Source organism: Leucoraja erinacea, unplaced genomic scaffold, assembly GCF_028641065.1.
Source record: "Leucoraja erinacea ecotype New England unplaced genomic scaffold, Leri_hhj_1 Leri_704S, whole genome shotgun sequence".
Classification (NCBI taxonomy): Eukaryota; Metazoa; Chordata; class Chondrichthyes; order Rajiformes; family Rajidae; genus Leucoraja; species Leucoraja erinaceus.
The window spans coordinates 51,664-77,631 of NW_026576624.1; the positions used below are offsets into that span (position 1 = coordinate 51,664).

The 25,968-nt window shown below is 55.4% G+C and overlaps 2 protein-coding genes across 2 annotated transcripts; one reads left to right on the plus strand and one right to left on the minus strand.

Moving 5' to 3' along the window:
• Positions 1-673: 673 nt before the first annotated feature.
• Positions 674-12,786, plus strand: LOC129694551 (GMP reductase 2-like). Its single transcript, XM_055631278.1, is given in 10 exon segments — positions 674-979; positions 3,434-3,553; positions 6,899-6,984; positions 7,834-8,005; positions 8,909-8,990; positions 11,194-11,300; positions 11,682-11,724; positions 11,912-12,054; positions 12,057-12,076; positions 12,481-12,786. Coding segments are annotated over 10 exon segments (1,041 nt in total). The 5' UTR covers positions 674-892; the 3' UTR covers positions 12,662-12,786.
• Positions 12,787-14,097: 1,311 nt separating this feature from the next.
• On the minus strand, positions 14,098-25,008 carry LOC129694547 (uncharacterized; the record flags this gene model as incomplete). The annotated part of the gene is made up of 7 exons (XM_055631274.1): positions 14,098-14,257; positions 14,879-14,995; positions 15,564-15,655; positions 18,520-18,608; positions 18,768-18,951; positions 22,444-22,564; positions 24,903-25,008. Coding segments are annotated over 7 exons (727 nt in total), but the record flags the coding sequence as incomplete, so codon positions are not given.
• Positions 25,009-25,968: the final 960 nt, after the last annotated feature.

Here is a 25,968-nt window from a genome sequence, read left to right on the forward strand (position 1 = left end):
AATCGGGGTCCGCCTCCCTCCCGCCCTCAGCCAATAGCAGCCGCCGCCCCCCTCTTCCTCCCCCCCCCCACCGGGGCAGCCACTCACCAGGCGACCTTCACCCCCTTCACCCTGCCCGACGGAAGCGTCTCATTCATTGTTTCCACACCGTTGTGAAAACAATTCCCAATTGTCTGCCTCCTAATAAAACAAAATCAGTCCCAATTCTTAGTCCCCGTTGGAAAATGGTCGGTCTGTTCGAGAGGGATATTTGGGCAATCGCGAGCGACTCTGTGGGGGTTGTAGTTCACGAGCGCTGCTCTAACATGGCGGCGGTGGGGGTGGGGACTACATCTCCCGGTGTACACTGCGGGGGGCGGGCGCCGGTTGGTGGTGAGTGACGTCGGCCAGTTGCGCGCGGTTCTGGGGGTTGTAGTTCGATAACCGCCCCTCTAACATGACGGCGGTGGGAAGTAAGGACTACATCTCCCGGCGTCCACTGCGCGGGGCAGCGTAGGGGGCGCCGGTTGGTGGTGAGTGACGTCGGCCAGTCGCGCGCGGTTCTGGGGGTTGTAGTTCGATAACCGCCCCTCTAACATGACGGCGGTGGGGAGTAAGGACTACATCTCCCGGCGTGCACTGCGCGGGCGGGCGCTGGTAGGCCGGTGGGTGACGTCAGTGCGCATGCGTACTAACCCCCCCTCCCTTTTCCCCATCCAGCGGCGGCGGCGGTGTGACGCGCAGGCCCAGTGCGGAGAGCTGCTCGAGACCACCATTGCGGGCATCACGTGGTCGCAGCCCCCCAACGGTTTTTGGCGCCAACTAGGCGAGGTGGGGGAAGAAGAAGAAGAAGAAGCAGAAGTGGACGCCATTTTGTCCCACCAAAGCCAAGCCTACCAAAGGCCAAATCAAGATGCCCCGAATAGACAACGACATCAAGCTCGACTTCAAGGATGTCTTGCTGCGACCCAAGCGCAGCACGCTGAAAAGCCGCAGCGAGGTATAACGCCCGCTTGGCCTCCCTCCGCCTTCCCAGAATGCCTCAGGGGGAAGGGGCATGGTGGCCACCACTTCAGGCCGTCGCCGGCCCTTCCAGAAGATTCCGCCCTCCGCCAGAGCGGCCGATACAGCTGCACGCCGGTCCGTCCTCGTGACCCGGTCCGGAAAACCGCGCTCCACCTGCCTCCTTGCAGCCTCACTGGGCGGTTTCTGGAAGGTGGCTTGCGTGAATGTCAGCACCATTGTTTCCCTGCCCGTTCTGAGTCGGGGGAGAGGAGGTCGTTTGTTGCGTGTTAACCAGTCAGTGAAAAGACAAATACATGATTACAATCAAGCCGTCCACAGTGTACAGATATATGATAAAGGGAATTGCCATTTAGTACAAGGTGACGTCCAAATTAAAGATGAGGTAGATGGTAGGTCTGGATCGCCCTCTAGTTGGTGAGACGATGGTTCAGTTGCCTGATCACAGAAACTGTCCTTGAATCTGTAGGTGTGCGTTTTCACACTTCTGTGCCTCTTGCCCGATGGGAGCAAAGATCCTCTAGCGGAGCAAGATAGTCCACTCCGTCTAAATGCAATGGGCTGACGTGTAGTACGCAACGGAGCGGAACGTCGGCCATTTCAGTAACCGGACCCGACCTGACTCGCAGTGTAATCAACGTTGCGGGGGGAACAGTTTGTGTTAATAAATTAAAATTCTGAAAATGAGGAGAAGATTTTTCCCAAATAACTTTTATTTTTACAAGGATGTTTCCGTAACCGGCTTCCGTCTTTGCACTAGTATCCTCTGGGATCTTTGGTGCGGAGACGGAAGCCGGTTACGGAAATGGGGGCCGAAAATTACCCATGAACCCATGGCCGTACTACGTCTTTTTCATCGAGTGGACTATCTTGCTCGCTATAGGATTTTTGGGCGGAAGAGGGAGTGACAAGGGGGTGCGACTGGTCCTTGATGATGCCGCTGGCCTTGCCGAGGCAGCGTGAGGTGTAGATGGAGTCAATGGAAGGGAGGTTGGTTGGCGCGATGGATCCCAAATAAAATGCTTTCCACGGCGGATCTGTAGAAGCTGTTGAGAGTTGTTGGGGATGTGCCGAACATACTCAGCCATCGAAGGAAGTGGAGGGTAGACACAAAAATGCTGGAGTAACTCGGCGGGGGAGGCAGCATTTCTGGAGAGAAGGAAGAAATGGGTGACGTTTCAGGTCGAGACCCTACTTCCTTGATCCTTGGTAGTCAAAATACAACAGGTGCAGGAGTAGGCCATTTGGCACCGCCATTCAATGTGATCATGGCTGATCATCCACAATCAGTATCCCGTTCCCCATATCCCCTGACTCCGCTATTTTTAAGAGCCCTATCTAGCTCTCTCTTGAAAGCATCCAGAGAACCTGCCTCCACCACCCTCTTAGGCAGAGAATTCCACAGACTCACCACTCTCTGTGAGAAAAAGTGCTTCCTCGTCTCCGTCCTTATTCTTCAACTGTGTGGCCCCTGGTTCTGGACTCCCCCAACATCGGGAACATGTTTCCTGCCTCTAGCCTGTCCAAGCCCTTAACAATCTTATATGTTTCAATGAGATGCCCTCTCACCCTTCTAAACTCCAGAGTGTACAAGCCCGAGTCCAGGTCGGCGCGGAAGCGTTTGTTGAGGGCGTGGGTCTGGCGTCGGATGAAGTGCAGTTGGGGGCCGTCGGGGGTGTGGATGAGTGAGGCCCGGAGCTGCGGGAGGTTCAGAGCGGGAGCGTATCGCAACCAGTGTGGAACGCAGGGCACGGAACGAGAACTGTTGCGAAAAGCGTGTCTGGAACCGGAGCTCCATTCCACGAGGCACAAGATGGAGGCCAGGCAAGCACCGGGAAAACGCACGTGGCTGTGGGAGCGAGTCTGGGAGGACAGGAGGAATCACAGAGGGGGTGCAGCGAGAGAGGCACTGGCCTCTCCCTCTTCTCCCCTCTCCCATCAGGCAAAAGGTACAGAAGTGTGAAAACGCACACCTCCAGATTCAGGGACAGTTTCTTCCCAGCTGTTATCAGGCAACGGAATCATCCTACCACAACCAGAGAGCAGTCCAGAACTACTATCTATCTTATTGGTGATCCTCGGACTATCTTTGATCAGACTTTACTGGCTTTACCTTGCACTAAACATTATTCCCTTATCATGTATCTTTTCACTGTAAATGGCTCGATTGTAATCACGTATTGTCTTTCACTGTTCTTCAGTACAAGTGACAATAAACTAAACTGAAACTGATCTATGACTCTAAGGGATCCGACCCGAAAACGTCACCTATTCCTTCTCCCCAGAGATGCTGCCTGTCCCGCTGAGTTACTCCAGCGTTTTGTGTCTCTGTTTGGTTTAAACGGGCATCTGCAATTCCTTTCAAAACTAAATTCCTGTTGTGTTCTCTTGTTGCGATCCCTCTCCTCCCCTCCTACCTTCCCTCCCACAGGTGGATTTGAAGCGGGAATTTGTGTTCCGTAACTCCAAGGGAACGTACAACGGTATTCCCATCATCGCGGCCAACATGGACACCGTGGGGACATTCGAAATGGCAAAAGCACTGGCCAAGGTACGCGAGCAAAACACTTCCTGTGCGGGCGGGCTGCCCCTGCACACTCTACACTTCCCCTCTCTGCTCTTTCGTCCGAACACACCTTCCTTGGCAGTCCATGTTACTACCTAGCATGGAGCGGGGGGTCACACAGTTTAAGAATAAGGGGTAGGCCATTTAGGACTGAGATGAGGAAAAATGTCTTCACCCAGAGAGTTGTGAATCTGTGGAATTCTCTGCCACAGAAGGCAGTGGAGACCAATTCACTGGATGTTTTCAAGAGAGAGTTAGATTTAGCTTTTGGAGCTAAAGGAATCAAGGGATTTGGAGTGGACAAAAATGCTGGAGAAACTCAGCGGGTGAGGCAGCATCTATGGAGAGAAGGAAATAGGCGACATTTTGGGTCGAGACCTTTCTTCAAACTCTCGACCTGAAACGTTGCCTATTTCCTTCGCTCCATAGATGCTGCCCCACCCGCTGAGTTTCTCCAGCATTTTTGTCTACCTTCGATTTTCCTGCATCTGCAGTTCCTTCTTAAACAAGGGATATGGGGAATAAGCAGGAACGGGGGTACTAATTTTGGGCGATCAGCCATGATCATATTGAATGGCGGGTGCTGGCTCGAAATGCCGAGAAGGTGCCTACTCCTGTACCTATTTTTCTATATTTCTTCCAGCGAGTGCGGCTCCCAGTGGAGGTCTCTCTCTAAGGGCCCGGTGTATCTGAGGAAGGTTGTGCTGGCGTTAGACAAGGTCACAAGGAGTTTTTTTAAATCATTTTAGAGATACAGCGCGGAAACAGGCCCTTCCACGCCGACCAGCGACCACACATTAACCCTATCAATAGACAATAGGTGCAGGAGTCGGCCATTTGGCCCTTCGAGCCAGCACCGCCATTCAATGTGATCATGGCTGATCATCCACAATCAGTACCCCGTTCCTGCCTTCCTTCTCCCCATATCCCCTGAACTCTCTGCCACAGAGGGTTTTTAGGCCACTTCATTGGCCTATCTAAGAGGGAGTTATTGAAAAGATCCAGGGGTATGAACCTGCGGGATACTGAGTTGGATGATCACCCTGATCTGAGGCAGAGAAGGGCTGAATGGCCACTCCTCACCACTCTTCTGTGAGAAAAAGTGAGAACCTCCTCCACCACCCTCTGAGGCAGAGAATTCCACATTCACCACTCTCTGTGAGAAAAAGTGTTTCCTCGTCTCCGTTCTATTCTCAAACTGTGGCCCCTGGTTCTGGACTCCCCCAACATCGGGAACATGTTTCCTGCCTCTAGCATGTCCTAACCCTTAACAATCTTATATGTTTCAATGAGATTCCCTCTCATCCTTCTAAACTCCAGAGTATACAAGCCCAGCTGCTCCATTCTCTCAGCATATGACAGTCCCGCCATCCCGGGAATTAACCTTGCAAACCGACGCTGCACTCCATCAATAGCAAGAATGTCCTACACATACTAGGGATAGTTTACATTTATACCAAGCCAAATTTACGGACAAACCTGCACGTCTTTGGAATGTGGGAGGAAAGTGAGGATCTCGGAGGAAACCCACGCGGTCACGGGGAGAACGTTCAAACTCCGCACGGACAGCACCCGTGGTCGGGTTCGAACCCGGGTCTCTGGCGCTGTAAGGCAGCAACTCTACTGCTGTGCCGCCGTGCCACTAAGATTTACGAGAATGATCCCAGCAATGATTGGGTTAACATATGATGCGTGTCTGGTGCCTAAACTTGCTGGAGTTTAGAATAATGAGGGGGGAACCTCATTGAAACTTACCGAATAGTGAAAGGCGTAGATAGAGTGGATGTGAAGAGGATGTTTCCACTGGTGGAAGAGTCTAGGACCAGAGGGCACAGCCTCAGAATTAAAGGACACTCCTTTATGAAGGAGATGAGGAGAGATTTCTTTCATCAGAGCTTGGTGAATCTGTGAAATTCATTGCCACAGAAGGCTGTAGAGGCCAAGGCAAAAGGATATTTGTCAGGCTGAAATTAGGAATGTTACAAAATGTTGAGATTTTAAAAATCAAGCCTGTAATTGATCCCATCAGATAAAGTATAAAAAGAACTTTAATTTGATACCTAATTCACTTTTATATCTTCAGTATTAAAAAAGTTATGGCCATTTACATACTCGGAAATTAGCATCTTGTTCCATATTGCTTTTCCATTGACTTAACACAAAAGCTGTGATCGAGAACAGTCAAAAGCCCATAACTTTCTTAAAAATTAAGAGAACTGAATGACATTTTCAGTTATTATAGATTGAAGCATTCTGAAACAAATATGATACATCTTACTTGGATGACCTGAAATAAAAGTATATAATTAGTTAATTACCTAATTACGTAGCTAAATACAAAATTGACTGTTGAGACGGAAATAGTAATAAACTCCTTGAAAATTCAAAGATTGCGATGTTCTCAAGATCAGAACTTTAATATTATTGTAACAATAAAACAAATAGTAAATACCCAACAAAAAAATCATATTCACCCTTTCCCTCTCTCCCCCTTCCCTCCCTCCCCCTTCCCTCCCTCCCCTTCCCTCCTCCCTCCCTCCCCTCTCCTCCCCCCCTTTCCCTCCCTCCCTTCTCCCCCCTTCCTTCCCTCCCTTCCCTCCTCCCCCCTTTCCCCCCTCCCCTCCTCTCCCTTCCCCCCCTTCCCTCCCTCCCCTTCCCTCCCCTCCTTCCTTCCTCTCTCCCCCCCTTTCCCTCTCTCTCCCCCCTTCCCTCCTTCTCCATCTCCCCTCCCTGTCCCTTCCCTCTCTCCCCCTTCCCTCCCTCCTTCCTTCTATCCCCCCTTCCCTCTCTCCCCCCTTCCCTCTCTCCCCCTTCCTCCCCTTCCCTCTCTCCCCCCCTTCCCCACAGTCTCCCCCCTCTCTCCCCTTCCCTCTCCCCCTTCCCTCTCTCCCCCTCTCCCATCCCTTCCCCCCCTCTCCCCCCCCTTCTTCTCTCCCTTCCCCAATCGGCTCCCGGGAATATCTCCCCCCTCTCTCTCTCTCCTCACTCCCCCCCCTCTCTCCCCCCCTTTCTCCGCTCAAACCCTCCCTCCTCTCCCCTGTCCTCCCTCTCCCTCCCTCCTCTCTCTCCTCCCTTCCCTCTCCCCCTTCCCTCCCTCTCTCCCTCCCCCTCAACTCTCTCTCTCCCTCCCCCCTCTCCCCCTTCCTCTCTCTCCCCCCTTTCCCTCTCCCCCCCCACTTCCCTCTCTCCCCTCTTCCCCCCCCCCCTTCCCTCTCCTCCCCCTTCCCCTCTCCCCCTTCCCTTCTCTCTCTCCCCCTTCCCTCTCCTCCCCTTCCCCTCTCCTCTCCCTTCCCTCCCCCCCCCCCTTCCCTCTCTCTCACCCCCCCACAGTTCTCGCTGTTCACTGCCATCCATAAACACTACTCGCTGGAGGAATGGAAAGACTTTGCATCCTCCAATGCCGACTGTTGCCGACTGTTTGCCAGGTCTGTGAGTGAGAGGGACAAAGGGGAGGGGGGTGATGGGTGGGTGGGGTTTTGGGTGCAGAGATGGGACAGAAAGAGGGAGAGGGAGGGGCACAGTTGAGGGGGATACGGGGAGTGGTGGGGGATGTGACAAGGGGGATAGGGGGACCTGGGGGAGGGGGATATATGGGAGGGGGGGTTAAGGGAGCGGAGCAGGGGGATGGTACAGGGAAGGGATATGTGGAGGCAGGAGTGGTGAGAGATCTGGCGAGGGGCATGGGAGAGGAGGGGGCAGGAGTCGAGTGCGGTGGAGAAAGGGAGAGAGAGGTGGAAGAGTGGGTGTGAGGGATGAGTACAGGGCAGAACACGATAAGACTCTCCGCCTTCCCCCTCCCTCTCTCAACTTTACAACCTTCCACTCACCCTCGTCTTCGTCTCTGCCCCTCTTCCGAACCCCTCTCCCCCCCCCCCTTCCCCCCCCTCCCCTTCCCTCCCCTTCCACCCCCCCCTCTCTCCCCCCACTCTTCCCCCCCCAACTCCCCCCCTTCCCTCTCGCTCCCCTTCCACCCTCCCCCTCTCTCCCCCCCTCTCTCCCCCCCCTCCTCTCCCTCTCTCTCTTCCTCTCTCTCCTCTCCCCCTCCCCTGCCCCCTGCCCCTCCCCCTGCCCCCTCTCCCCTTCCGTCTCTCTCCCCTTTCCGTCTCTCTCCTTCTCTCTCCCTCTTTTCCCCCCTTCCCTCTTCCCCCCCTTCCCTCCTTCTTTCCTCTCTCCTTCCTCCCCTTCCCCCTTCCCTCTTTTTCCCCCCTCCCCTTCCCTCGCTCCAATTCCCCCTCTCCATCGTCCCCACCTCTCTCCCCAGAGAGTGTAGCAGCCAGTGCGGGGATGGGCACCAATGACTTTGAGCGCCTGTGCTCGGTGCTGGAGTCGGTTCCCGAGATTCGCTACATCTGCCTCGACGTTGCCAACGGATACTCGGAGCACTTTGTGGAGTTCGTCAAGGAAGTCCGGATGAAGTTCCCGGAACACACCATCATGGTGAGGGCCGGGACAGCAGGGAAACAGGCCCTTCGGCCCGCCCCTCCCTGCACACCCACCACTCCGCCATGTCCACTTCGCTTGCCCTCGAGTCTTCCCTTCTCATTCAGGCACTTCTTAAAATGTTTCTTATTGTCGCCTGTACCACGGTTATCTGTCTCTCTCTGTCTATCTATCTATCTGTCAATGAAAGTCAGCACATGCAGGCACAGCAGGCAGTGAAGAAAGCGAATGGCATGTTGACCTTCATAACAAGAGGAGTTGAGTATAGGAGCAAAGAGGTCCTTCTGCAGTTGTACAGAGCCCTAGTGAGACCACACCTGGTGTATTGTGTGCAGTTTTGGTCCCCTAATTTGAGGAAGGACATTCTTGCTATTGAGGGAGCGCAGCGTAGGTTCACCAGGTTAATTCCCGGGATGGCGGGACTGTCACATGCTGAGAGAATGGAGCGGCTGGGCTTGTACATTCTGGAGTTTAGAAGGATGAGAGGCGATCTCACTGAAACATATAAGATTGTTAAGGGCTTGGACACACTAGAGGCAGGAAACATGTTCCCGATGTTGGGGGAGACCAGAACCAGGGGCCACAGTTTAAGAATAAAGGGGAAGCCATTTAGAACGGAGACGAGGGAACACTTTTTCACACAGAGAGTTGAGAGAGAGAGATGGAGAGAGAGAGGGGGGGGAAATGGGTGAGGTTTTGGGTCGAGACCCTTCGAACATCACCCATTCCTTCTCTCCAGAGATGCTGCCTGTCCCGCTGAGTTACTCCAGCATTTTGTGTCTATCTTCGGAATAAACCAGCATCTGCAGTTCTTTCCTACACTGCTCGTTCTAGGAATGTTCCCCAATGTTCCCCAAGTCCTGACCGACTGACCTTCCCTGTGGATTTCCATCTTGCCAGGCAGGGAACGTGGTGACGGGAGAGATGGTGGAGGAGCTCATCTTGGCCGGAGCGGATATCATCAAAGTGGGAATTGGGCCAGGTAAGTGTGGGAATCTGGGAAGATGGAAACATGTTCCCGATGTTGGGGGAGTCCAGAACCAGGGGCCACGCACAGTTTAAGAATAAGGGGTAAGCCATTTAGAACGGAGACGGGGAAACACTTTTTCACCCAGAGAGTTGTGAGTCTGTGGAATTCTCTGCCTCAGAGGGCGGGGGGAGGCCGGTTCTCTGGATACTTTCAAGAGAGAGCTCGATAGGGGTCTTAAAGATCGCGGAGTCAAGGGATATGGGGAGAAGGCAGGAACGGGGTACTGATTGGGGATGATCAGCCATGATCACATTGAATGGCGGTGCTGGCTCGAAGGGCCGAATGGCCTACTGCTGCACCTATTGTCTATTGAAAGGATTTACGAGGATGTTGCCAGGACTCGAGGGTCTGAACTACAGGGAGAGGTTGAGCAGACTGGGTCTCTATTCCATGGAGCGCAGGAGGGGTGATCTTATAGAGGTGTACAAAATCTAGAGAGGAATAGATCAGGTAGACGCACAGAATCTCTTGCCCAGAGTAGGAGGATCAGAGGGCACGGGTTTAAGGTGAAGGGGGAGATTTAATAGGAACCCGAGGTGTAACATTTTCACACAGAGGGTGGTGGGTGTATGGAACGAGCTGCCGAAGGAGGCAGTTGAGGCTGGGACTATCCCAATGTTTAAGAAACAGTTAGACAGGTACATGGATAGGACAGGTTTGGAGGGATGTGGCCCAAACGCAGGCAGGTGGGACTAGTGTAGATGGGGCATGTTGGGCGGTGTGGGCAGGTTGGCCGAAGGGCCTGTTTCCACATGGTATGATTGTGTCTGTCACTGCAGGGATTGGACTCTTTCCATCAAGAAAGGCAAGAAAATATGGATTTAGTTTAGTTAAATTTAGAGATACAATGCAGAAACAGGCCCTTCTGCCAGCAATCATGGTACATCTATACTATCCCTCACACACTAGGGACACTTTTACATTTATATCCTGACTGCGGGTGCTCTCTGTACGGAGTTTGCACGTTCTCCCCGTGGTCTGCGTGGGTTTTCTCCGGGTGCTCTGGTTTCCTCCCACACTGCAAAGATGTGCGGGTTTGTAGGTTAATTTGGCTTCAGTAAAATTATAAATTGCCCTCAGTATGTGGGATAGTATTAATGTGCGGGGATCGCTGGTCGGCGCGGACTTGGTGGGCCGAAGGGCCTGTTCCCATGCTGTATGTCTAAACTAAACTAAACTAAAGGAATGTAGAAACAAGGAACTGCAGGTGCTGGTTTATACCAAAGATAGACACAAAGTGCTGGAGTAACAGCGGGTCAGACAGCATCTCTGGAGAACATGGAGAGGTGATGTTTCCAGTCGGGACCCTTCCTCAATCAAAAACAGTCTGAAGAAGGGTCACCTACAGTATTTCACATTGAGCGTCACCTCTCCACGTTCTCCAGAGATGCTGCCTCATCCACCAGCACGTTGTGTTAATCTATTATTGGGTTGCTGTTTAGTTTAGCTTAGCGATACAGCGTGGAAACAGGCCCTTCGGCCCACCGAGTCCGCACCCACCATTGATCACCGCACATCCTGCACTCTAGGGACAATTTACAATCTTACCCAAGCCAATTAATCCACAAACCTGTGCTTCTTTGGAGTGCGGGAGGAAACCAGAGCACCCGGAGAAAACCCACGCAGGTCACGGGGAGAGCGTGCAAACTCATAGAAACATAGAAATTAGGTGCAGGAGTAGGCCATTCGGCCCTTCGAGCCTGCACCGCCATTCAATATGATCATGGCTGATCATCCAACTCAGTATCCCGTACCTGCCTTCTCTCCAAACCCCCTGATCCCCTTAGCCACAAAGGCCACATCTAACTCCCTCTTAAATATAGCCAATGAACTGGCCTCAACTACCCTCTGTGGCAGAGAGTTCCAGAGACTCCGTACAGACAGCACCCGTGGTCAGGATTGAACTCGGGTCACTGGCGCCGGGAGGCAGCAACTCTAGCGCAGGGGGATTGATGGATGTGGGGGGGGGGGGGGGGGAGAGTGGTGCATTGGTGGGGGGTGGGTGAGGGGCACAGGTGGATGGGAGAGGACCTGGGGTCTTCCTACGCACTAATTGATGTTGGGTGCTCCTTCCTCCCTTCCCCCCCCCCCCCCCCCCCCCCCCCCGGCCCATCACCTCCCCCACTCTCCCCCACCCCCCCCCCCCCCCCTCCAGGCTCGGTGTGCACGACCCGCAAGAAGACGGGCGTGGGCTACCCACAGCTCAGCGCCGTCATCGAGTGCGCAGATGCCGCCCATGGACTCAGCGGGCACATCATCTCCGTGAGGGGGGGGATGGGGGGGGGGGGGGAGAAGGTTGGCTGAGAGAGAGATGAGGGAGAGAGGGTTGGGGGGGGAAGGAAGGATGGGGGAGAGAGGGATGAGAGAGACAGGGATGGGGAGGGAGGGAGGGAGAAAGGGAGGGGGGAGGGGGGGGGGAGAGGGAGATTGGGGGAGGTAGGCAGGAGGAAGGGGATGGGGCCATTGGGAGGGGGAGGTGATGGGGAGAGCGGGATAGTGGGGGAGGGGAAGTGGGGAGAATGGGGAGGGAGGATGAGTTGGGGGAGAGGGGTATGGGGGGGGTGAGGGGATCCTTGTTCTCGGGGTGTAAATGTTCTCTCCCCCCCCAACGGGGGGCCACTAATGGTGAAACTGTCCCCACAGGACGGAGGGTGCAATTGTCCCGGTGACGTGGCTAAGGCCTTCGGTGAGTTTATGCCTGGGGGGGGGGGGGGGGGGGGGAGGGGGAGAGAGAGGGGGGAGGGGGGAGAATTGGGGCAGAGAGGGAGAGGAGGATGATGGAGGGGGGATGGAGACTTATCACTGCCTTCCCCTCTCTGACTCTCTCTCTCTGCCCCCCCCCCCCCCCCCCCCCCCCCCTGTGTCTCCCCCAGGGGCCGGTGCTGACTTTGTCATGTTGGGGGGGATGTTTTTCGGGCCACACCCAGTGCGGGGGTGAAACGATGAAGAAGAAGACGGACGGACCTACAAACTCTTCTACGGGATGAGCTCCGAGACGGCCATGAAGAAGCACAGCGGGGGGGGGTGGCCGAGTACAGGTACGGGGGGGGGGGGGGGGGGAAAGAGGGAAGGGACGGAGAGGAGGGGGGTAGGGAGGGAAGGCTTGGAGGGGGGGGAGTGGAGAGGGAGAGGGTGGAGAGAGAGTGGGTGAGGAGGGAGAGGGAGGGGGGAGGAGAGGGGGGGAGAGAGGGGGGGGGGGGCAGAGGGGAGGGTGTAGTAGAGAGGAGGGAGGGTGGAGAGGAAGGGCATGGTGGAGATGGGGGTGGCGTGGAGAGGGAGAGGGGGTGGAAAGGGATGGGGGGGGGGGTGGCGAAGGAGGTGGGGGTGGAGAGGGAGGGGTGAGGAGGTGGTGGAGAGTGGGGTGGGGGGGGGGTGGAGAGGGAGGGGTGGGTGGAGGAATGTGTATCGGGGTTTGCCACCACATTGCCTTCTCTGTGCGCAGGGCATCGGAGGGCAAGACGGTGGAGGTGGAGTACAAGGGTGATGTGGAGATGACGGTACTGGACATCCTGGGGGGCGTGCGCTCCACCTGTACCTACGTGGGAGCCGCCAAGCTGAAGGAGCTGAGCAGGAGGACCACCTTCATCCGTGTCACCCAGCAGCTCAACACAGTCTTCAGCTAGCGGGGCGGGGCGGGGGGGGAGAAAGTTTCACCCCGTGTCTGACCCTGTCTCTGGGGGTGTGTGTGTGGGAGGTGATGGGGCGGGGCGGTGCAGGAAGGAGGGGGAGGCTCCACCCCCCCCCCCCCCCCCCCAGTGTCTGCCACCTTTCCCGACGGGACCACTTGCTTCTAATTGGTGCACGCTTTGTGTTCGGGACCATTTGCTTCTTGTGCCGGTTTCCCCGGCTGCCGCTGGTCTCTGTAAAAAACGCCTTCACTGTCCGTGAATAAACAGGTCACTGCGCACAAAACACAGTCATATGTTCACCGGTTCTTGGACCAGAATTAGGCCATTCGGCCCATCAAGTCTCCTCCGCCATTCAAACACGGATGATCTATCTATCTCTCCCTCCTAACCCCATTCTCCTGCCTTCTCCCCATAACCCCTGACACCCGCACTAATCAAGAATTTATCTATCTCTGCCTTAAGATTATCCACTGACTTGTGGCCTCCACCGCCGTCTGTGGCAATAAATTCCACAGATTCACCACCCTCTGACTAAAGAAATTCCTCCTCATCTCCTTCCAAAAGGAACGTCCTTTAATTCTGAGGCTGTGCCCTCTGGTCCTAGACTCTCCCACTAGTGGAAACATCCTCTCCACATCCACTCTATCCAGGCCTTTCACTATTCTGTACGTTTCAATGAGGTCCCCACCTCATCCTTCCAAACACCAGCGAGTACAGGCCCAGTGCCGTCAAACGCTCATCGTATGTTAACCCACTGATTACTGAGATCGTTCTTGTAAACCTCCTCTGGACCCTCTCCAGAGCCAGCACATCCTTCCTCAGATATGGGGCCCAAAACTGACCAGAGCTGCCACAGTTCTTCTTCGGTAGAAAGTAAGAGGGATAGAAACAGCGGCACAGTGGTGCGGCGGGTAGAGCTGCTGCATCCTGACCACGGGTGCTGTCTGTACGGAGTTTGCACGTTCTCCCGTGACCTGCGTTGGTTTTCTCCGGGTGCTCCGGTTTCCTCCCACACTCCAAAGACGTGTAGGATTGTAGGTTAATTGGCTTTGGTAAAATTGTCCCCAGTGTGTGTGTGTGTGTGTGTGTGTGTAAGGTGCGGGGATCGTTGGTCGGTGCGGACTCGGTGGGCCGAAGGGCCTGTTTCCGCGCTGTATCTCTAAACTAAACTGAACACACAACCAGTGCGTAGACCAAAATGCTGGAGAAACGTCACCTAGTCCTTTGCTCCATAGATGCTGCCTCACCCGCTGAGTTTCTCCAGCGCTTTTTTGTCTACCTTCGATTTTCCCGGCATCTGCGGTTCTTCCGTAAACATGACCAGGCGAACGGGTGGTTGGTGGTCGGTGCGGACTGAATGGGCCGAAGGGCCTGTTGCCATGCTGTATCTCTAAACTAATCTCAACTTGCCACACTTGAAGAAATGCCAATTCTGCCGTGATGTCCAATTTATTGATTCATTAACGAGAGAGAGGGAGTGAGGGGCAAAATGGAATCAAACCCACACAGCAGACCCGGCCCACACACCTCGAAAACATTCAGGGGAGGGGAGAAAGGCAGGGCCAGGCACCCTTACTCCACTCCGGCATCCTGGAATTAAAGCAGAGGGGCAGGGGGGGGGAGGGAGGGGGGAGAGGGGGACAGGGAGGGAGAGGGAGAATGATAGGGGAGGGTGAAAGGGGGACAGGAAGGGTGAGGGTGAGAGAGGACAGGGGGGTGAGGGGAAGAGGGGGGATAGGGGGGGACAGGGAGGGTGAAAGGGGACAGGTCAGGAGGGGGACAGGGAGGGAGGGTGACCGCCTAACTTAACTAAACTTAACATACTGTCTTCCCCCCAGGGGGACAGGGAGGGTGAGGGGGACAGGGAGGGGGAGAGAGAGAGAGACAGCATGAGCGAGACAGGCCATTCAGGCCCACCGTGTCGCACACCTCTCCCCGTCAGACCCCACCCCTACCTTTCCCACCCTCCCGCATATCTCCCACCTCCCCCCTCCCCTGCTCTCTCCCCCCCCCCCCCCACAAAACACCCAGCTCTCACGCTCCCCCACCCCACCTCTCCTCTCCCCTCCCGCACCTCTAGCCTCCTCCTCTGCCCCCCAACTATCCACTCCCCTTCCTTCCCCTCCCTCTCCCCCCCCACGCTACCTCTACTTCCCCCTCCTCTCCCTCCTCTCCCCTTACAAAGTGTCCAGGAGCGGGGGCGAGACTCACCAGTGTCACCCAGTGGGTGGGGGAGCTGGTGTTGGGGGTGGTGGGGAGAGGGAGTGCTGCAGCAGGGTGGGGATGAAGGTGTTGTGCTTGGGTCCTCTGGTACAGACGGTGAGGCCTCTGGGGGGAGAGAGGAGAGAAAAGGGGGGGGGGGGGGTCAGACACAGCCCCTGGGAGGGGGAGGGGAACACAAGCTGGACCTCCCAATCCCCTCCCCATCTCTCTTTCTTCCCCTCTCCCCCCCCCCCCCCCCACCCTCAGTCAGGACCCCCATCACTTTATCTGCCCCTCCTCCCCCAGTCCTCACCCCTCCTCTCACCCCTTCCCTCGTCTTCTCACCTACCAGCCCTTGCCCCCTTCTCTCACTCCCCCACACCCCCCCGCACTCTATCCCCTTCGTCTCCCCCCCGCCCTCCCTGCCTGTCTCCCCCCTGCCTGAGCCTCTCCCCCACACCCCCGTCTCCCCTCCCCCTGTCTCCTCCACCCCCCCCCCCCCAACCCATTCCTTCTCTCCAGAGATGCTGCTGCCTGTCCCACTGAGTTACTCCAGCATTTTGTGTCTATCTTCGGGCGTAAAGCAGCATCTGCAGTTCCTTCCTGCCCTCCCCCTCCCCCCCCCCCCCCCCCCCCCCGTCTCCTCCCCCTCTTGTAGTTGAGCCGTGTGGGACGTGGACGAGAGACCCGTTACCTTGCCGCAGAGACGGGCCGCCAGCGATTCCCCGCTGTCCGAGTCAGAGTCCGAGACAACCTCACATGTGTCCGAGCTCCTTCCCACTGCGGCTGCTGACAGGGGAGGAGGCAATGTGTGAGAATGACTGGCCCTCCCACCCCCTCACCTCCTGGTCCCCATCCCTGTCACTGTCCCCCCCCTCCCCATCCCCCCTCCCTGTACCCCCCCTCCCCTCTCACCTCCCCCTCTCTGTCCCCCTCACTTTCCCCATCCCAGTCCCTATCCCTCTCCCCCTCCCCCTCCCTACCCCTCTCCTCCTCCCCCTCCCCGTACTTACCCCTCTCCTCTCGCCCTCCCCCTCTCCCTCTGTCCCCATCCCCCCTCTCCACACCCCCTCCCCCCCCCTCTCTGTCCCCATCCCCCCTCTCCACTCCCCCTCCCCTCTCTGTCCCCCTCACTTCCCCATCCCTCACAGCTCCCTGTCCCCTCCCCTCAAACTGGTTGGGCCGAAGGGCCTGTTTCTATGCTGCGTATCTAAACTAAACAGAACTAGTGTGAACAGGTGGTCAGTGTGGACTAGACGGGCCAAAGGGCCTGCTTCCATGCTGTAACTTTAAACTTTAGAGATACGGCGCAGGAACAGGCCCTTCAGCCCACCGAATCCACAACACACACAACATGGTGCAGTAACTCAGTGGGTCAGGCAACATCTCTGGAGAAGGGTCTCGACCCGAAACGTCACCAAGATGTTGCCTGACCCGCTGAGTTATCGCAGCGTTTTGTGTGTATCCCCGTTAACGGGTGGTGCTTGGCTTTCGCTGGCACCGAGGGGGGTTTAACCGACAGCCACTGGATAAGGCGAGAGATGCAGCTGACCGTCAGGGAACGGGTTCCTCGGGAGTTGGAGCAGAGTTGAGCTGGAGTTAACGCTTCTTCTCAGCGCTGGCCGTAAGCCTGGGGCTGCCACTGCTCCGGGCCGGCGTCCCGTCAGTCCGGGGTCACCCCAGACATCTCCGGCCGACCCCGGACAGGGATGGGACACTCGGGAGGGGACGGGGACGGTCCAGTAGCAATTCAACACCGCTTGCAGTGCCGGAGACCCGGGTTCGATCCTGACTACGGATGGATCGCAGGTCTGTACGCATGCAGCAGCTTGGCTGCCGAGAATGTCTCTCCGCCTGTCCAGTCTCTCTCCCCCTGCCTGCCCCCTCTCTATTGCTGTTTTTCAAAGTCAAGTTTTTTCGGCACATACACCCGAAGGTGCAGTGAAATAAATTTGCCAGCAGCGATACAGTTAAAAAAAAACACACAATACATAATAAGATTTAACACAAACATCCACCACAGCATTCTTCACTGGTGGAAGGCACATAGAAACATAGAAATTAGGTGCAGGAGTAGGCCATTCGGCCCTTCGAGCCTGCACCGCCATTTAATATGATCATGGCTGATCATCCAACTCAGTATCCCGTACCTGCCTTCTCTCTATACCCTCTGATCCCCTTGGCCACAAGGGCCACATCTAACTCCCTCTTAAATATAGCCAATGAACTGGCCTCAACTACCCTCTGTGGCAGAGAGTTCCAGAGATTCACCACTCTCTGTGTGAAAAAAGTTCTCATCTCGGTTTTAAAGGATTTCCCCCTTATCCTTAAGCTGTGACCCCTTGTTCTGGACTTCCCCAACATCGGGAACAATCTTCCTGCATCTAGCCTGTCCAACCCCTTAAGAATTTTGTAAGTTTCAATAAGATCCCCTCTCAATCTCCTAAATTCTAGAGAGTATAAACCAAGTCTATCCAGTCTTTCTTCATTAGACAGTCCTGACATCCCAGGAATCAGTCTGGTGAACCGTCTCTGCACTCCCTCTATGGCAATAATGTCCTTCCTCAGAGTTCACAAAGTTCAGTCAGTCCTTCTCCATTGTTCCCCTATGGTCGGGGCCAAGAACCCACCATAGTGGCCACTACAAACAGCCCGATGTACAGGCCCTTTTGTTGGGACGGTCATGCACGCTTGGAGGACCCGATCCGACACATTCTTACCAGAGACGTTAGGCTTCAGAATGTTATAGGCCGCAGGCCGGCAGTCGGAGCTCTTTTTCGGGGATTCCCCGGTGTGGGGTCCCAGCCACGGCGTGCCTGTGGCTAGACGATCCGCAGCGGGCCACTCCACTCTGGCAACCCCCGACAAAGGTTCGCCCGCTCTGCGATGGAAAGTCCACGCTGCGCCCGCTGGTGAAACTCCGGGCCCGACTCCGGGAAAGGCCGCTCCAATCCATGCTGTTAGGCCGCAAGGGAGGCGACATGGAAAAAGTCGCCTCTCCGTCGAGGAGACGACCGAAAGCGGTTCCCCTCCCCACCACCCCCCACATAAGACATGCCAAGAGACAGTAAAACAAACATTTGGACACAAAAGAGTCTAAATAACGAACACGCTGTTGGCAGGGCAGCCAACTCGCAGCGCCCCCACCGACCTTCCATTTATACCCTGCTCTCCCGCGTTCCTCACAGTAAATATATTTTTACACATAAATCATGAATAAAGATAAGAATTTATACAGTTTATACAGCCAGCGCTTCATTCACTTTTCCTTTATCACGAATGACCTTTGACAAATCCCATGATTCCTTGCATTTTTCGGAATGCCGAACTCACTTATTTTTACCAAAGCCAACTTAGACCTAACCCGCACGTCTTTGGAGCGTGGGAGGAAACCGGAGCGCCCGGAGAAAACCCACGCAGGTCACGGGGAGAACGTACAACCTCCGTAAAGACCGCACCCGCGGTCGGCTTCGAACCCGGGTCCCTGGCGCTTTCAGGCAGCAGCTCTACCCGCCGCACCACCCTGTCTTTCGCAACAATAAATAAAGAGACAGAGAGGTGTACGGGGGAGGGGAAGGCAGTGGGCTGAAGGGCCGGGGGTTTAAACACAGCGGAGGGTGGGGGGGGGGGGGGAGAGGGTCTGCCTTTACCTCTGACCTCCGACCACTGTCTGTCTGGGGCAGTCGCCGTGTCTAGCCGTCTCCGTACCAGCCGTCTGGTTTCACAGACTGCAGCGTTCCTGGGGCAGGGAAAGACAGGTCAGTGGGGGTGGGGGGAGGGGAGGAGGAGGAGAGGAAAAAAGTGGGGAAAATGGTGAGGGAGGGACATTTGGAAGGGGAGGGGTAAATAGGGAGGGAGGGGGAAGGGGAGGGGATATTGAGGGGAGGGGTAGACTTACTCTTTCTGGGCCGTGGGGGGGGAGGCAGTCTGACCCCTCCCATCCCGTGCCCACCGCCGACCTCGTGACCCCACCCTGCGGGGGAGGGGTGACCTTGGTGGGTCGCGACCCCCGGCCCCTCCGCCCCCATGGGGAACAGAGTCTTGCCGAGTCCAGTCCACATTGACCAAGACGAGACGGGTCTCTGGGGGGGGGAGAGAGAGAAAAATTACAAGCCAAACGCAGACGCTGCTAAACCCGAGACAAAATCGACACGCTGCCACATCGCGCTGGAGACCCGGGTTCCACCCTGACCAGGGGTTGCTGTGGGTTTTGCTCCAACACTCCCAAAGACGTACAGGTTTGTAGGCTAATTGGCCTGGGTAAAAATTGTAAATTGCCCCCAGTGTGTGTAGGATTGTACTCGTTTACGGGGGGGTCGCTGGTCGGTTCGGACTCGTTGGGCCGAAGGGAATGTCTCCTCCCTGTATCGTTCAGTTAATCCAAATAAAACACTGGCACTGCTCCGTGGAGAGGGAGAGAATCTGACACAATCACCCAGTCTTTCAGCGCGGAAACAGGCCCTTCGGCCCAACCTGCCCACACCGACCAACAAGTCCCATCTACACTAGTCCCACCTGCCTGCGTTTGGCCCATTTCCCTCCAAACCCATCCTATCCATGTACCTGCCTAAATGTTTCTTAAACGTTGCCTCAACTACCTCCTCCGGCAGCTCGTTCCATACACCCAACGTGAAAAAGTTGCCCCTCAGATTCCTATTAAATCTTTCCCCCTTCATCTTAAACCTGTGCCCTCTGGTCCTCGATTCCCCTCCTCTGGGCAAGAGACTCTGTGCGTCTGTCTACCCGATCTATTCCTCTCATGGTTTTGTACACCTCTGTAAGATCTCCCCTCATCCTCCTGCTCCCAGCCTGCTCAACCTCCCCCTGTAGCTCACACCCTCGAGTCCTGGCAACATCCTCGTAAATCTTCTCTGTACCCTTTCCAGCTCGACGACATCTTTCCTGTAACACGGTGCCCGTGACTGAACACAATGCTCCAAGTGCAGCCTCCGCAACGCCTGGTACACCATATCTGCAACAAGACATCCCAACTTCTGGAGAGCCTTCTTGACCACCTTATCTACCTGCGACTCCACCTTCAAGGAACCATGCACCTGTACCCCTAGATCCCTCTGCTCTACAACATCCCCAGAGGCCGACCATTCACTGTGTACGTCCTGCCCATGTTAGACTTCCCAAAATGCTGCACCTCACACTTCTCTGTATTAAACTCCATCAACCAGTCCTCACCATGGCAGATGCAGTATAATGTGGATAGATGTGAGGTCATCCACTTTGGTGGCAAGAACAAGAAGGCAGATTATTATCTGAATGGTGTCAGATTAGGGAAAGGGGAGATACGAGAATGTAAGCATGCAGGTACAGCAGGCAGTGAAGAAAGCGAATGGCATGTTGGCCTTCATTGCAAGAGGAGTTGAGTATAGGAGCAAAGAGGTCCTACTGCAGTTGCACAGGGCCCTGGTGAGACGGCACCTGGAGTATTGTGTGCAGTTTTGGTCTCCTAGTTTGAGAAAGGACATTCTTGCTATTGAGGGAGTGCAGTGTAGGTTCACAAGATTAATTCCCGCCCTCTGAGGCAGAGAATTTCACAGACTCACAACTCTCTGTGTGAAAAAGTGTTTCCTCATTTCCGTTCTAAATGGCTTACCCCTTATTCTTAAACTGTGGCCCCTGGTTCTGGACTCCCCCAACATCGGGAACATGTTTCCTGCCTCTAGCGTGTCCAAACCCTTAATAATCTTATATGTTTCAATAATATTCAACAAGGTCCCACATAAGAGATTAGTATACAAACTTAAAGCACACGGCATTGGGGGTTCAGTATTGATGTGGATAGAGAACTGGTTGGCAGACGGGAAGCAAAGAGTAGGAGTGAACGGGTCCTTTTCACAATGGCAGGCAGTGACTAGTGGGGTACCGCAAGGCTCAGTTCTGGGACCCCAGCTATTTACGATATATATTCATGATTTGGACGAGGGAATTGAATGCAACATCTCCAAGTTTGCGGATGACACGAAGCTGGGGGGCAGTGTTAGCTGTGAGGAGGATGCTAGGAGGCTGCAAGGTGACTTGGATAGGCTGGGTGAGTGGGCAAATGCATGGCTGATGCAGTATAATGTGGATAAATGTGAGGTTATCCACTTTGGTGGCAAAAATAGGAAAGTAGATTATTATCTGAATGGTGGCCAATTAGGAAAAGGGGAGAGATGCAACGAGACCTGGGTGTCATGGTCCACCAGTCATTGAAAGTAGGCATGCAGGTGCAGCAGGCAGTGAAGAAGGCGAATGGTATGTTAGCACTCATAGCAAAAGGATTTGAGTATAGGAGCAGGGAGGTTCTACTGCAGTTGTACAGGGTCTTAGTGAGACCACACCTGGAGTATTGTGTACAGTTTTGGTCTCCTAATCTGAGGAAAGACATTCTTGCCATAGAGGGAGTACAGAGAAGGTTCACCAGACTGATTCTTGGGATGTCAGGACTTTCATATGAAGAAAGACTGGATAGACTCGGTTTGTACGCGCTAGAATTTAGAAGATTGAGGGGGGATCTTATAGAAACTTACAAAATTCTTAAGGGGTTGGACAGGCTAGATGCAGGAAGATTGTTCCCGATGTTGGGGAAGTCCAGAACAAGGGGTCACAGTTTAAGGATAAGGGGGAAATCTTTTAGGACCGAGATGAGGAAAACATTTTGCACACAGAGAGGTGAATCTCTGGAATTCTCTGCCGTAGAAGGTAGTTGAGGCCAGTTCATTGGCTATATTTAAGAGGGAGTTAGATGTGGCCCTTGTGGCTAAAGGGATCAGGGGGTATGGAGAGAAGGCAGGTACAGGATACCGAGTTGGATGATCAGCCATGATCATATTGAATGGCGGTGCAGGCTCGAAGGGCCGAATGGCCTACTCCTGCACCTATTTTCTATGTTTCTATGTTTCTAAGATTCCCTCTCATCCTTCTAAACTCCCTTGTAAACCTACGCTGCACTCCCTCAATAGCAAGAATGTCCTTCCTCAAATTACGGGACCAAAACTGCACACAATACTCCAGATGTGGTCTCACTAGGGCTCTGTACAACTGCAAAGGACGTCTTTGCTCCCATATTTGATTCCTCTTGTTATAAAGGCCAACATGACATTGGCTTTCTTCACTGCCTGCTGTACCAGCATGCTTACTTTCAGTGACTGATGTACAAGGACCCCCAGATCCCGTTGTACTTCCCCTTTTCCCAACTTGACGCTATTTAGATAGTAATCTGCCTTCCTGAGTGGATAACCTCACATTTATCCGCATTAAACTTCATCTGCCCTGCATCTGCCCGCTCCCACAACCTGTCCAAGTCACCCTGCATTCCCATAGCATCCTCCTCACAGTTCACGCTGCCACCCAGCTTTGTGTCATCTGCAAATTTGCTAATGTTACTTTGAATCCCTTCATCCTGAACCTGGTGAACCTACGCTGCACTCCTTCAATAGCAAGTTGCTCAGGGCAACTGAGCCGTCCTCTCACTAACCAGAGAGCGGCGTTGACCTCCCATCTACCTGGAGACCCTTGGACTGTCTATAATGGGACTTTATCTTGCACTAAACCTTTATCCTGTCGAGGGTTCGACTCACCTGGATTGAGGGGCGTTCCCGGAGGCAGGAGAGACTCGAGGAGCCGGGTGCAGTCAGGGTGAAGTTGGCTCAGGACCCTCACTGTGGCGAGGGGCAGCGGGCAGGGGGTGGGGCAGTCAGGCTGGGGGGGTGGGGGAGAGAGGAGAGGGATGGAGAGAGAGGAGGGGGGTAGAGGGAGGGAGGGAGTGAGAGGGGCATCCATATCTTTACCCAAATTCATACCCACCTTGCGACTTTGACCCTACCCCTCCCCTGTCCAATCTACTGCCGACCCATCCCTCATCCACCCCCCCCCCTTCCTCCCGCACATACTCCCCCACCCCCTCACAACCGCATCCATCCCTATCAACTCCCCCCCCCCCCCTCTTCATCTACACCCACACCCACACCCTCCCTCCATCCCTCCCGTCCACCTCCACCTCTCCCCACCCGTACCTGTGAGTCGTGGGCCTGCAGCAGCCTCAGCAGCAACTCAAACAGGAGCTTTCTCGAGGGCAGCTAGGAAACACTCCCCCATACTGCTGGCAGCTTTCCCCCTGTGGAACAGGGTCAGGAACAGACACATCCCACACCCCCCCTCCCCTCCCCTTTTCTCCTACCCTCCTCCCCTCTCATCTCCCTCCTCACCCTCCTCCTTCCCTCCCCTCTCCTCCCCCTCTTCCTCCTTCCCTCCCCTCTCATCTCCCCCCTCTCCTACCCTCCTCTACCACCTTCTCCCTCCCCTCTTCCCTTCTCCCCCTCTTCTCCTCTCTCTTCTCTCCTCTTCTTCTCTCCTCTCTCTCTCTTCTCTCCTCTCCCCTCTTCTCTCTCTCCCTCTTCCCCTCTTCTCTCCTCTCTCCCTCTTCCCTCCTCCCCTCTTCCCCTCTTCTCTCCCCTCTCCTCATCTCTCCTCTCTCCCTCTTCTCTCCTCCCCTCTTCCCCTTTTCTCTCCTCTCTCCTCTTCCCTCCTCCCCTCTTCTCTCCTCTCTCCCTCTTCCCTCCTCTCCCCTCTTCTCTCCTCCCCTCTTCCCCTCTTCTCTCCTCCGCTCTTCCCTCTTCTCCTCTTAACATAGAAACATAGACAATAGGTGCAGGAGTAGGCCATTCGGCCCTTCGAGCCTGCACCGCCATTCAATATGATCATGGCTGATCATCCAACTCAGTATCCTGTACCTGCCTTCTCTTCATACCCCCTGATCCCTTTAGCCACAAGGGCCACATCTAACTCCCTCTTAAATATAGCCAATGAACTGTGGCCTCAACTACCTTCTGTGGCAGAGAATTCTAGAGAATCCTCTTCCCCTCCTCTCTCCTCTCCTCTTCTCTCTTCCCTTCTTCTCTCCTCCTCTCTTCTCACCTCCTCTCCCTCTCCTCCCCTCTTCCCTCCTCAAAACCACCTCCTCTCCCCCTGTGGACAGATGGGATTGAAGGCTTTGTGGCCACGTTTGCGAATGATACGAAAATAGGTGGTGGGGCATGTAGTGTAGAGCAAGCGGGGAGTCTGCAGAAGGACTTGGACAGGTTGGGAGAGTGGGCGGAGAAGTGGCAGATGGAATATAGTGCAGCAAAGTGTGGAGTCGTGTATTTTAGTAGCAGGAATAAAGGCCGAGACTATTCTACAAATGGGGAGAGAATCCAGAGATCGGAGGTTGCAAAGGGACTTGGGAGCTGGTGCAGGATTCCCAAAAAGTTAATCTGCAAGTCGAATCGGTTGTAAAGAAAGCAAACTCAATGTAGCATTTATTTCAAGAGGGCTTGTATACAAAAGCAGGGATGTAACGCTGAGGCTCTATAAGGCGCTGGTCAGGCCACATGTGGAATATTGTGAGCAATTCTGGGCCCCGTATCTGAGGAAGGATGTGCCGGCTCTGGGGAGGGTCCAGAGGAGGTTTACAAGAATGATCCCAGGAATGAGTGGGTTAACATATGATGAGCATTTGCCGGCACTGGGCCTGAACTCGCTGGAGTTTAGAAGGTTGGGGGGGGGGGAACCTCATTGAAACTTACAGAATAATGAAAGGCATAGATAGAATGGATGTGGAGAGGATGTTTCCACTGGTGGGAGAGTCTAGGACCAGAGGTCACAGCCTCAGAATTAAAGGACGTTCCTTTAGGAAGGGGATGAGGAGGAATTTCTTTAGTCAGAGGGTGGTGAATCTGTGGAATTCTTTGCCACAGACGGCGGTGGAGGCCACAAGTCAGTGGATATTTTTAATGCAGAGATAGATAGATTCTTGATTAGTGCGGGTGTCAGGGGTTATGGGGAGAAGGCAGGAGAATGGGGTTAGGAGGGAGAGATAGATCAGCTGTGATTGAATGGCGGAGTAGACGTGATGGGCCGAATGGCCTCATTCTGCTCCTATCACTTATGACCCCCTCTCCCCTCCATCCTCCCCTCCCCTCTCCTTTCCCCCAAACCTCCTCCTCTCCCCATGGGGGGGCGGGGTGAGGTTCAGGGCCCCGTCCCCATTCCGGTTTACCTGCAGAAAGTTTGTGCGGAATTCCGGATCGCAGAGGAGGTGCTGGACCAGAGACCGGAACTTGCCCCTCGACACGGCGGATCTTGGGATGGTCCCCTGGGAGAAACTGTGGGGGGGGGGGCGGGGGGGGGAGAGAGCGAGGGGAAAAAAGGGCGGACGGGGGGGGTGGGGGAAGGGGGAGAGAGGGGGGAGGTGGGGGAAGGGGAGAGAGGGGGGGAGGGGGGGGAAGGGGAGGGAGGGGGGAGAGGGGGGGGTGGGGGAAGGGGGGAGAGGGGGGGGGGGAAGGGGGAAGGGGGGAGGAAGGGGAGAGGGGGAAGGGGGAGAGGGGGGGAGAGGTGGGGTTAGGGGAGAGGGGGGGGAGGTGGGGGAGGGGAGAGGGGGGAGGTGGGGGGGCAAGGGGAGGAAGGGGAGAGTGGGGAAGGGGGGAGAGGGGAGGAGAGGGGGGGAGTGGGACGTGGGGAGAGGTGGGGGAGGGGGAAGGGGGGAGGTGGGGGAAGGGGGAGAGGGGGGGGTCCCCTGGGAAGGGGGAGGGGGGGAGTGTGGGAAGGGTGAGGAAGGGGAGAGAGGGGGAAGGTGGGGAAGGGGGGAGGGGGGGAGGTGGGGGAATGGGGGAGGGGGGGAGGGGGGAAGGGGAGAGAGGGGGGAGGGGGAGGTGGGGAAGTTTCCCCTCCCGGGAAAATAGGTGGGAGGTAGAGGGGGAGGGGGGTCTTTCCTAGGTGTGTTAGCTGAGGGGGGGAGGTGGGGGAGGGGGAGGGTAAGAGATGGGGGGTTCTTTGGGAGAGGGGGGAAGGGGAGAGGGGGCTTCTTCCTTTTGGGAGAGGTGGTAGGGAGGAGAGAGGGGGAGGGAGGGGAGGCGAGGGGGAGGGTGGGAGACGGGGGGACGGAAGGGGAAAGAGGGGGAAGAGAAAAGAAAGAAATGAAGAGGAGGAGTCCAGAGACTCCTCTTTGGGGGGGGGGGGGAGTGGGGAGGAGGGGGAGAGAGAGGAGAGGGAAGAGGGGGAGGGGGAGGAGAGGGTGGCGGGAGAGAGGGGGGAGGAAAGAAATATGGAGGGGAGGGGCACAGCGC